We start from the raw sequence: 12774 nt of genomic DNA, 5'->3' as shown, positions 1-12774 counted from the left end.
GTCCCAATCTCTCTAAGCCATGCACATGTAACATCATTCATTGCAAACCAATGGCATAGTAATAGTCCAATTTGTATATCACTGTGAACCATACATATCCACAAAAATCTCAGGTGACTAGTACACATATATCATAGAAGTCCCATAAACAGATGTACTGTCAGCCTCAGTACCTTCGGGTGAGATAAAAACTGCACCAAGCGACCTCTAGATGTCATCTGAGCCTGTTTGTATCAAGGGAGTGGAGGTGCTACCCCCCTCTTGAGCATCAGGTAATGCTCCAGACCCATGCTCTGCTGAACCTGAATGAGCCATAATAAGAGTCGGCTCTAACTCAAAGGCATCGAGATAAAGCTGCAAAACCTGAGGTGAATCTGTTAAGTCACCTTCCTCCATCCACTTCGCATCCATCGGTGAATAGTTCTTGAACTTCACAAGATAGCGACGGGAAACTTTACCTCGTACCTTCCTTTCTTTATGTGCCAGTATCTGCTCTGGAATCAGAACCTCATCAAGTTCCTCAACTTCCGGCTGAGCCTCATCTGATACATCCTCAGGCACATCCCCACGAAAAGGTCTAAGAAGACTCACGTGAAAAGCATTGTGAATCCTCCAGTGATCTGGTAACTTCAAACGATAGGTTACCTCACCAATCTTTTCCAAAACCTGAAAAGGCCCACAATATCGCATGCTCAACTTAGGGAATAAGCGCTCTTTACCCTTCATCTTCTTGAGTCTAGCCTTTTCAAAGCGCAAAAGAACCCAATCACCCAATGCAAACTGTAAATCACGTCTGTGACGGTCTGCGGCTTTCTTTTGCTTTTGCTGAGTTTTCTGGAGGGCCAACTTAACTCTCCGATAAGCTTCATCCAAGCTCTCCACATACTGATCAGCCTCAAAGATCTTATCCTTTGTATGCAAAATGGGTGGTACCTTCTTCCCTCCTCCTACAATCTCAAAAGGCGCCTTGCCTGTCGAGCTATGTACAGTGTTGTTATATGCAAACTCCACCAAAGGAAGATACTTTTCCCATTGTTGCTTGTGCTCTGAAACATAACACTTGAGAAGATCCAACACTGTAGAGTTAGCCTCTTCTGACTGACCATCTGTCTGTGGATGAAATGACGATGAAAACTTGAGAGTTGTACCCATGTTGTCGAACAACCCTCTCCAAAACAAACTCGTCATCCGTGGATCAAGGTCACTAATGATAGACGTAGGCAAGCCATGATACTTGAAGATGTTCGCCATGAACAACTTCACCATATGATCCACTTTAATTGTCTTCCGCACGGGGATGAAATGAGCCTGCTTATTGAACCTGCATATGATAGTCTAGATGCCATCATTTCCCGTTTGTGTCCGTGGAAGATCAAATACAAAATCCATGGCAATGCTCTCCCAAGGTCTATCCGGAATAGGTAAAGGCTGTAATAACCCTGGTGTCTTCTGACGGTCAAACTTTACCTTCTGACATACGATGCATTGCCTCACAAAGGCATCAACATCTCTTCTCAAGGTTGGCCAATGAAAGAAAGTCTCCACTGCTTTGACCGTGGCGTCAATACCTCTATGACCTGCATACGGTGGAGCATGACTTTCAGTCATAACCTTGAGTCGCAATGGCCTGGTAACACACAGTCTGCCATGCATCAATAAAAACCCATCTCTGAGAGTATAGTGCTCATGCCGCTGACCCTCAGACATCTGATCATACAACCTTTCAAAGTCCTCATCATGGGCATACTGCTCTTTCATTTCATCAAGCTCATGATGATAAGCAAGTGAAACTGCAGAGACCTGTGGCTTGCGTGACAAAGCATCTGCCACTACATTCTTTTTGCCTTCCACATGCACAATCTGGAAATGAAACATTGACAAAAAGTTTGCCCAACGCATATGCTTCTCTGAAAGCTTAGTCTGCGTGAGGAAGTAACGCAAGGTTTGATGATCTGTCTGTACAGTGAAATCAGCCCCAAGCAAGTAGTGTTTCCAAGTAGAAAGAGCGTGAATTACAGCCAACATCTCTTTCTCATACACCTGTAAATGCTTCTCAGTATCTTGCAAAACTCTACTCTCATAGGCTATCACATGTCCCTCTTGCATGAGAACTGCACCAATGCTACTTCCACATGCATCACACTGGACAACAAAAGCCTTTCGGAGGTCCAGTAACACCAATACTGGGTCCGAAGTAAGCTTTTCTTTGAGCTTTTTGAATGCTGTAATTTCCCGATCAGCCCATCTAAACGGAGTTGCCTTCTTTGTCAAAGCATGAAGAGGCGAAGCAATTTCAGCAAAGTGCCATATGTAACGCCTGTAATAGGAACACAATCCTAGAAAACTACGTATATCGTGCACTGTCCTCAAAGCTGGCCAATTAAGTATTGCTTCCACCTTTGTTGGATCCATACGGACTTCATGACCAGACACAATATGCCCCAAGAAATGTATCTCGTGCAAAAAGAACTCACTCTTCTTGCCATTAACAACCAACCTATGGTTTCTGAGTTCTGCAAACACAATGGCCAAATGCCTTCTATGCTCTTCCTCAGTTTGTGAATGCACAATCATATCATCAAAGAATGTGCCTACAAACTCTCTATGAGGCCTGAAAATCCTGTCCATCATTCTGTTAAATGTGGCAGGCGCATTTGTCAAACCAAAGGGCATAACCAAGAACTCATACAATCCAAACGTGGTTCGGAATGCTGTTTTATGCACATCCTCGGGTCTAATTCGTATCTGATGATACCCGCTTTTCAAGTCAATACGACTAAAGACTGTGGAGCCCTGTAAGCGGTCCAAGATGTCATCGATCCTCGGTATGGGGAATCGATTCTTGATGGTATTCTTGTTCAGCGCCCTGTAATCAATACACATGCACCAAGAACCATCCTTTTTCTGCACTAAGAGCACAGGTGAGCAAAAGGGTGATGAGCTAGGCTCTATCAACCCTTTATTCAAAAGCTCCTGCACCTGACTCATAATCTCTTCCTGTTGGGCTGCACGAACACGGTGCGGCGGTTTATTCGGTGGAGTACTACCAGGAATCAGATCTATGGCATGATCTTCTGGCCTCTCAGGAGGTAATTCTCCTGACAATGACTCGAAAAAACAGTCTTGAAACCCACTTAAGAAATCAGTCCTGTCCTTATCTAACATAGACAAATTAGACTTAGACTCATCATCTTGTGCATCCTTTACATAAATCAAGTACGCGGAAAGATGCTTTTTCATTACTGATGAAATCGCCGAAGCGGATACAATAGGAACAGATTCCCCTTTGAGTTTTACATCCAATACATGTTCTTTCCCTCTATGAGTCAGAGTGATTTTCCTATTGTAAGTATCCACCACCGCATGTACCCTGTGGCACCATGGCATCCCCAACAAAACATCACAGCCATCCAAAGGCATGATGAAGAACTCTTCACTGTCCACATAACCCTGCAAATGAAGCCGAAGCTTCCCAATGATAGGAGTAACGGGTTCTGCATACCTTGGACAAGCCATATTTGCCTCATGTAACGGCCCCATCTCCTCTGCGCGAATCCCCAATTGGCCAGCCAAATCTGGTGAAATGAAGTTGGCTCTAGCACCTGTGTCAAAGAAGATCAAAGCATTCTGATCTCTCACTTTGCCCCATGCCCTGCACAACTCTGTAGCTTCACCACCTAGCTGCTCCCCCACAAGATCAGGAACTAAGCTTGCAGAAGGCTTTGGTTTCTTTGGCTTGGGCTCTCCTTTATTGTCAGGGTCCTTTTGGGACTTTCATTTCTTACTGCCTTTAAACCCAGATGAACCACCTGTGAGTAACGCATTAGCTATCATAGCATTTTCAATCATCTGTGACATGTTCGTTACTCTTGTCTTTATACAATAATCTCGTACCTCTTTGGACAGCCCACAACAATACTTCTCTACCTGCTCAGACAGTGGCACCGCACGATAAGAAGTCACTGGGAGTAAAGCTTCCCAAAACTTCTTGTTATAATCCTCCAAACTATCACACTTTGAAGCATCCAGCTTGTGCCATGCATCCACCTCAAATGTAGATGTGTGCCATACAGAAGAGAAAACCTGTTTGAATTGGACCCATGTGGTGGGTGCTATGCCTTGCAAAAGAAGAGTAGACCACCACTGCAAAGCATTGCCCTTGAGAAAAGTGGCAGCTTTCCTCACCTTAGAGGACTCTGTGTAATTCCCACCAGAAAAAGCAGCATCAAACTGCTGTAAAAAGGTAAGTGCTTTAAGTTTATCCTTGGCCCCACTGAATGTGTCGAAAGGCCGTAACAAGGGCAAAGGGAAGGCTTCCTCAGAGAAGTCTTTTGAGAAGAAGTCCGACGCTGACCGTGAGAAACTAAAGGCAGAGAGGACCTGTAATGGTTGTGGCGAGAAAGGCCACTATTGGAGGCAGTGTCCCAAGCGGAAGCTCCCCCTTCCTTGTAATCTTTCGCCTTTCCCATAGGCGTTAGATTGTCATATGGAAGTGGTTTCGCGAGATTGCTGCCCCCAACATTCATACCCATCATTGGGTCAACATTTCCCATTCCCACACCAGGCATACCATACATTCCAGCCATGTTTCCAAACATTCCATTATGCATACCTGGCTGCTTGCGATATTTCTTTATTCAATTCCAAAAATATGAATGGCCGAGTACAACAAAAATCAGCCAAGAGATTACACCTGTATGTCCAATCTGATGGCCCACAATTCCCTCTTAGCACAGAGGATCTATGCACACAGATCTGTGTTTCACAATAACACACTGTGCCTCCCTCTAATCAGCCAAGACCACTAAGCAGGGCAGCCATGAGCATACATCTGGCATAACTCAAGTGCATGATACAACATCTCAGCTCATACATACATGTACTGTCCAAACTCTGTCTCAACCCTTGTCAATCTGCCATACCCCTCCTTTCACAAGGGGCCAAATAGCTCATATCTGCAAACAAACATCAAGCAGTAGAAAGAGAGATAGATGAACAGATGAAGAGCTTACCAAAATCAGCTCGTGAAACAGCACTGGAGGAAGCAACGGTACCAATCTGTACTTGCAGCTTCACACGTGTTTGTACTTGTCTGTACCCTCCTCCTTGTGTTCACTTCTATGCTGTCTTTGAAAGTACAGATCTGAAAAACAGCCCCGTACCCGTCTGTACTACCTCGGGATATGTGCCAGGAGTTGTACTTGCACACGCAGCCTGCTGACCACACTTGTACCTGCCTGAATCTGCGTAATCCGACCTGTCCAGCGCTTGTGCAACGCCGCCTGCAGCAGTACTTGCTGTACTTGACTGCCCGTACACTGTACGGCAGTCGTACAGTGTTGTACTTGCTGTGTACTTGTCTGCACAGCCTGTACAGTGCCTGTGCGCAGCCTGTCCAGCAGGGAGATAGACCCGCAGCCTGTCCCAGAGAGAGAGAGAGAGAGAGTACTTGCAGCAGATCTGGCCGTACAGTGCTGTACGGCTGGTTTGCACTCAGAAAAACAGCAGCAGCACCACACAAAATCTGCAGTCGACTCTTCTCTTCAGCTTCTCCACGCATGTACACAAGCGCATGAAAGCTCCACGATTCCTTTTCCCAAAAGCTAGAGAGAGGGGGAGGAGAGAGAAGCACTCACTCCAAAAGTGGAGTGGCCTCCTCCCCATAAAAATCCTAGGGCCCCCAAACTTTAAAAGTTCCCTAGGGCCACTAAGGCCTAGGGGCAACTTTTATAAACATTAAAAGTTTAATGTTCTAGTTCCCCCCTTCACACCTAGGGATGTCCACACATCTTAAACTCTGTCCGGGCACACCCCATGTGAATCATTCAATATTCTGACTCTGCAACCACCATGCCCACACTTGTGCTGTTCCATTTTCAAAGGGCCATGACACATTCCTTCCCTTGTCCCCGTTCCCTACTTATGGCCGTCCCTCGTCCCGTTCTCGTCCCCGTCCCCGTCCCCGTCCCCTGTTAGCGTTCCCCGTCCCTTGTGACTATGCATAAGGGCCTTGCCAAGATGAGATAGCTGGGTAGGGTGCCTGCCATATTCCTCAAATCGATGGCCCGCATGCCTTCTCTTCTTCTGGGGAGTGTGGGTGACAACCTCAAGAGAGGAGTCGGAGTGCTCGGCAGCAGTGGCCATGTGATGGGTGAGGTGGCAAGAGGGCAGGAGGCTGCTAGATGATGATTTTTTTTTTGGCTTTATTTCACTGGTATCCACTTGCACTTCAGATGGATAGGCTTACTTGAAGGATGTCCATGTGAATGATCAAGTTTGAGATCCTATCCTCCAAGGTCAAGGTTGGAATCATCAAGGAAAGCATGTGTTCTATCCATATGTCTTTTTCTTGGGAGAAGCTCTAGTTGTCTTGTAGTACCAATCCATTCCATATTTGTCAAATGCATGGATGAAATGCAATCCTCAGAAGACCCTTCGCTACAAGAGCCTAGATCGTGTACAGATATGTGACTGCATCAACCTTCAGTGCTGAAGTTAAGATGACCTTATGAAGGGCTGAGGGTATACACACGTGTCATGCACAGGCACGTGTGTGTGTGTGTGTGTGTGAGAGAGAGAGAGAGAGAGAGAGAGAGAGAGAGAGAGAGAGAGAGAATCAATGAGAACAAAGTTTTTTTTTTCTCTAAAAAGTTGGATGATCAACCTTGTATTGGAGAGCTTGCCTTGATGCCAATGCTGGGAGCATCACATACCCTACTGAATGCAGATCATAACAAGATATATTATGAGGGCATGCCAATGCACAAGGGAATGGTATGTGCCTGACACACTTTTCTCATCTGGAATCTTTCTTTACCTTTTCTTTTGACTGTGTGAAATCAGAGATCCAAAAATAGAGAGTTTGAGGAATTAAATTCTAGCTGTGCTTACAGCATTTACGAAGACATGGAGATATATTTGAGCGAACAATTGGGGGATTCTACAAATCACATGGTCGATGTGATGACACTATGAACCTTGGAGGCATCAAGGTTTCCTCCCAAACCTATTGTAGCTACTTTGTGTGTCCTTGTTAAGCAACCTAGACTTCTCTTGTATAAACTCATTCATATGCTTAGATTGTTTTATATGTATAAATCCATAGAGAGATGCATAAGCATCATGATTTGTAGTGTCTTTTTGCCCATGAAAGGGGGAAAAATGGTGGCCTGCCTGTTGTGAGTTGCTTACACTGGTTAATTGTGCGCCCGGGGAAAGGGGAGAGCATGGTCACCCGGCCCGTTGCAAGTGAGTTTTAGCTCACACTAAGGCTGGCTTCACAAATGTCTACGCCTGTCTTCTCTTTTTTTTGCGTGGCAAGGAAATTTTCGTGGAGAGTAGGTGGCTGTCTGTAGAACACTTGTGCCTATGTGCTAGGGTTTGAGAGAAGAGACGGAAGAAATAGCAGTCAAATTAAGTCCTAAAACTACTGTTTTATATTATGTGCAAGAAAGAAGTATTACAAACTGATTTTGAATATAAGAAATAACTGAGAATGAAGACGTCAGTTCTCAGCTCATGCCTTGTGTCATGTGCACAGTGCGTATCTACCGTGTGCTACACGCATGCAAGACTAGTTTCGAGGCTTGGGGAAGCTTGGAACTAGGCAGGCTGATTGACGAGCTGAGTTAGGGATATACTAACGGGCGGGCACCCAAGTATGGACGGGCGGGCGCCCAAGTGTGGACGCCCGATGACCGGCCAAGAGCCTATAAAAGGGTGGCCAAGGTTAGTTATTGGGATATAGAGAGTCTCGCGAGTTTGTGAGAGCTCTATGGTCTTGGAGCCTGGATCTAGTGCAGACGTGCACCTGCTTTGTGCAGCCGAGGTCGACAGCAGTCTCGAGGCCCGTGAGGGCAGCTTCGTGGCGGTATGGGACGTCGCGAGGAGGAGATTGGTCGGTACGTCAACCTAGTTAGCTCAGCTCGTGGCTCGGTGGGGACAGCCAAGACTGTGGGCTTGCCCACAGCTGTCATGGTTGGGAGGTGAGTCAGGCCTGCACCCCCTTGTTGTTTGTTTATTCGTTTGTTTGCAGGATTCGAGTTTCGAACCAAGATCGATCACGAGGAGATCCGTGGGGATTTGACACCTTGCTGTATATTTTCTTGGCCAGCCCACACCTGTACAGTGTAGAGGAACACTATGTAGACGCCTGGCGTTGAGAAGTATGAAGATGAAAATAATGATTTTCCAATATGCGTATATATAGTATATACTAGTGTTGTTCGGCTTGCTCCTACAGTTGTCCGGCTGTTGAGAGGACTGCCCACAACCAGGTCCAGCAGCCGACTTCCACGTGGCACTGGCCGACTGCCTGCCCACTGGCTGCTGCGCACACATCCGACTCCTGCGGCACTTGTATGCCTGTACCACTGTCTCCCCATAGAACATACTCCAAGTAATACATCTGCTATCCTCCCAAGGTGAAGACGAATTTGGTGATATGTCCTCTTGTGGTGCCACCATGAAATGATGATTTCCAATATGTGTATATTTAGTACATACTGGTGCTGGTCGGCCTGCTCTTCCTGCTGTCGGTCTGTTAAGAGGACTGCCCACGACCAGGTCCAATGGGCTGACTGCCACGTAGCACTTTCCAACTTCCATCAGGCTGCTGAGAGGACGCCTGTGACCAGGTGTAGTGGTTGATTGCCATGGCCAACTGCTGCCATGTGGCACTTGTATCTGTAAGAAGCCTGCCCGACTGCTGTGGGCACATCCGATTCTTGCCATGGTGTACCATAGGTGAAGTGTGTCACATCACACTGTCAACTTTTGCTTTCCCAAACTTTGTGGACAACCGTGAGGATGGCCCTGGTGTACCATAGGTGAGGTACATACTGGTGTTGGTCGGCCTGCTCCCCTTGCTGTTGGTCTGCTAAAAGAGGACTGCCCACGACCAGGTCCAGTGGGTGACTGCCATGTGGCACTTGCCAACTTCCATCAGACTGCTGAGAGGACTGCCCGTGACCAGGTCCAGTGGCCGATTGCCATGGCCGACTGCTGCCATGTGGCACCTGTATCTGTAAGAAGCCTGCCCAGAGGATTGCCCCGGCCAGGTCCAGTGGCTGATTGCCAGGTGGCACCTGTATCTGTAAGAAGCCTGCCCGACTGCTGCAGGCACATCTGATGCCCTGGTGTCTCATAGGTGAGGTGTGTCACACTGTCAACTTTTGCTTTCCCAAACTTTGTGGACGACCGTGAGGATGGCTCTGGTGTACCATAGGTGAGGTACATACTGGTGCTGGTCAGCCTGCTCCTCCTGCTGTTGGTCTGCTAAGAGGACTGTCCATGACCAGGTCCAGTGGGCTGACTGCCATGTGGCACTTGCCAACTTCCATCAGGCTGCTGAGAGGCCTGCCTGTGACCAGGTCCAGTGGCCGATTGCCATGGCCGACTTCTGCCATGTGGCACCTTTATCTGTAAGAAGCCTGCCTGACTGCTGCAGGCACATCCGACTCCTGCCCTGGTGTACCATAGGTGAGGTGTGTCACACTGTCAACTTTTGCTTTCCCAAACTTCGTGGATGACTGTGAGGATGGCCTGCCATCCATGCCTAGTCACGAAAACTTGTCTAGCATGCCAATGCTGGTCACCAAGTGGGTAGAAACCAAAGTAGGCTCCAGCAAGATTTGATTCCAAGACCTCCTCAATACAATGTAAACGAGCTAACCACTTGGGACACCACTATTTGTTGTGCTATGGGGGGGAAAATATTTGATAAAAATATCTGTCAGTCTTATGAAAGTGGTGTGGACATTTGAAAAGTGGCCGGCTCTTTTCTGGTGGACGCATGGGCCCGGCAGTTTTCTTGACCCCGCCTGTTTGTGAAGCCAGCCTAATATCTGCCCTGCCTGTCATACATGAATGGGGGATATCCCCTGTCCAAACCACAGCCATCTGATTTGCGGGGGATGATGTTTCAAAGCCCTTATATTGCTTGTATATAAATATATAGAGAGAGAAGCATAGGCATCGCAGTGGTTTGAGCTCACACAGATAGCTGGCACATGTGGGATTTTTTCAGACAAGTGCAGTTGAGATTGAGAGGGTATGCAACAAATCCAGTGACCATATCATTGAGACAGCTGCTGTTGCAGTCCCAGTGTATGGTGGTGGGCCAGAGCAATTGGTCATGTTTGTTGTCATTGATGATGCTGCTGCGCCGAACCTTACTGCTGATCACCTCAAGGCAGTTTTTACAAAAGCTTTGCATAGTCATTTGAACCCCCATTTCAAGGTAACAAACAGTGGAAATCGGTCCTAGAAAAGGTTTTGAAGAACTCAGTGCAGTTTATAAAATTTGAAAATTTCCCGCTTTTTCTTACTTGTACAGGTGAGCTCGGTGATGATTGTTTCAGAATTTCCTCGCACGGCAACTAATAAAGTGATGAGAAGAGTCTTGAGGTCCCAGGTTATGGAAGAAGCACAAAGGTTAAAGAGCAAATTATAAGTGTTTAATGGAACCATTCTAGATCTACTATTGGAGCTATGCAAGTATGCTGGACATTCTAGGTGAGAAGGGGATATGGAATGTATATTGTGGACATGGACATTAAACGGAAGCCCATATATTTTGGGTTGTGTTTGCATGCACAACAAGATGTAAAATAAAGTCAACTAACATGATCCAATGTATATACCACTTTATTTTATCATTAATTGATAGACTGTAATGCCAAATACATTCTTTGTGGGTGGTAGGTGATATGGGTATTTGGGTCCATATCTATGTGCCCACCACCTTAGCTTATGCTAAGCATTGCTATACTAACACCATCAGCATGCAAGACATGGGTATAGGAAGCAAAAGGGTTAGTATGAATTCTCCACCACAAAAGATGGCCAGGCCACCAAGGTTGATGGATTGGTATGTCCAAAGAGCTTGATGGCTCGGCATGTCTACCAGTTAGTGTTTCAAGGCGTAACCATGTTGCACGTGTGACGTTTATTTACCCTATTGAACAGCAACCTCTTGCTAGCCTCAGAGACGCCAACTTCAGAAACAATGATACAGAAATAAGTGGACATGCAGATTTCTGTTGAAGACTTTGTCCAAGTTGTGGCCAACTGGTTTACACTCTTTTTTTAAATTTAAATGTGGTGCAATTCACCCAACCAGCTATCCCATGTGTGTGTGCGTGTGTGTTCTCTTTAGTACTGGTCTTCATCATGGATGAGTTTGCCCTTCACCTCCTTTGATGGTTTATCTATGAAGATTTGTGTACTAAGTTGACCTATCTGTATGCATGAACTTGCACTTACTCTTGGGCATTGATGATGTGAGTGGGGATGCCATAACACGTTGTCTATGCTTTGCATGTTTTAAGTTGATGATTTGAAGCTTTGTGAGTAGACTCCCACGGAGACAAGATTGCACTTTGGTTTTTGGTACATTCAGGAATTGATGTGAACTTTGCATTGGTGTATGCGTACTTGTGTGGAAGATTTGGGTGGGCTTTAATTAGATAAACATCAAGATCTAAGTTGATGATTTGAAGCTTTGTGAGTAGACTCCCATGGAGTCAAGATTACACTTAGGTTTTTGGTAAGTTCAGAACTGATGTTGGTGTATAATCATACTGTCAACCACTCCGGTTAACATCACTTTTCAAGCGTGGTCACGTATCTTGTAACCTATCATTTTGTAACCGTGCAAAACGCTTATTGATAAAAGATATATGGGATAACCGAGCTTATGACTTGTGTAATGTCGGTCGTAGGAATGAGCTAAGAGCTAGAAAGCCAATTTTGGAACTCCAATTAAAAATGGGCGGTTAGCCATTGTAAAAAGTGAGCTCATGTATTTATGGAATTTGAAAAGGGACAATCCCATTTGTCTCAATTGAGTCTTGCTCTCTCTCTCTCTCTCTCTCACTCTTTTGAGCTTATGGTTACATGCTTGTGTTTGTGAATGCTTACTTGCTTGATTGTTGTGTATGCATGGAGTGGATGGTGTTAATCTAGCTTTCACATTGCCCAGTTAGAGTGCAAATCCATTGGTTGTTGCATGTTGTATGTGTTTGTTGCTTGTTTGTTGATTTTGTTTACTCTTACCACAGAGCAATGGAGATTAATGGAGCAATGGAGTGTCGAAGTCTTTATCGGATGCGGGAGACACAAGTAGGTGCTTGATTTTGCTCTTGAGATTCATGTAATTTTTTATTTTTGTTCAATATTTGTTAAGTTTGCATAAATAGCTTAATCTTCTAATTAATCTCAATTAATTAGGTTTTCTTAGGCATTCTAGGTATCATTAGGTAGGTAGGGATTAGCTCTAGCTTCTTACAAAAACAAAAACTAAAAAAAACATTTGGAAATCACCTGAATTAACAGAAATCTCAAGAGGAGAGTAGGTGAAATTTTCACTCTGGAAGGGTTTCTGAGAAGCGTACGGCCGTACCCTTCTCAGTGCTCTATGGCCGTGGCAACTTTGCTATGTCCGTACCTTTCTCCAGAGTAAATCTTTTGATATCTCCAGTCTTAAATTTGATAGAGGGTATTTAAAAAGGAATAATTTGCATTAATTGAGTATAAAGAGCGTTAAACGAGGGGTACAGTTGCACTGTCAGGGAATCTTAGTAGGTGGCTATCAGCACCTGCACTAGTAAAATCTGTGGACTGGAAGTGTATGGCTGTACCATTTAAATCGTACGCTCGTATCATCTAGAGAGTACGGCTATTCCTTCCTTGAAGCCACGCCCGTGGCAACTTTGCCATGTCCGTTTCTTCTTCCCTTCCATAGTAAGTGTACGCTCTTGCACAATCCAATCC

General features: G+C 45.6%; 1 protein-coding gene across 4 annotated transcripts in view; it reads left to right on the top strand.

The window, feature by feature from the left end:
* Positions 1-12092, top strand: part of LOC147604794 (putative CoA ligase CCL12) — a 43941-nt gene extending 31849 nt beyond the window's left edge. Inside the window, exons 11-14 of one of the 4 annotated variants that reach the window (XM_086794498.1) lie at positions 6652-6774; positions 6894-6992; positions 10028-10240; positions 10337-10683. In XM_086794498.1, the coding sequence (XP_086650624.1) occupies positions 6652-6774; positions 6894-6992; positions 10028-10240; positions 10337-10453 (552 nt within the window). In that variant the 3' untranslated portion in view covers positions 10454-10683. Of the gene's footprint in view, positions 1-6651; positions 6775-6893; positions 6993-10027; positions 10241-10336; positions 10684-12062 lie in introns of those variants that run through there. The other 3 variants (XM_086794501.1, XM_086794499.1, XM_086794500.1) reach the window with 3 other exon arrangements.
* The last annotated feature ends 682 nt before the right edge of the window (positions 12093-12774 follow it).

The sequence above is a fragment of the Cibotium barometz genome, chromosome 61 (assembly GCF_041138505.1).
Source record: "Cibotium barometz isolate CiBa-2024 chromosome 61, ASM4113850v1, whole genome shotgun sequence".
Lineage (NCBI taxonomy): Eukaryota > Viridiplantae > Streptophyta > Polypodiopsida > Cyatheales > Cibotiaceae > Cibotium > Cibotium barometz.
This window is presented reverse-complemented; position numbering and strand designations above follow the sequence as displayed.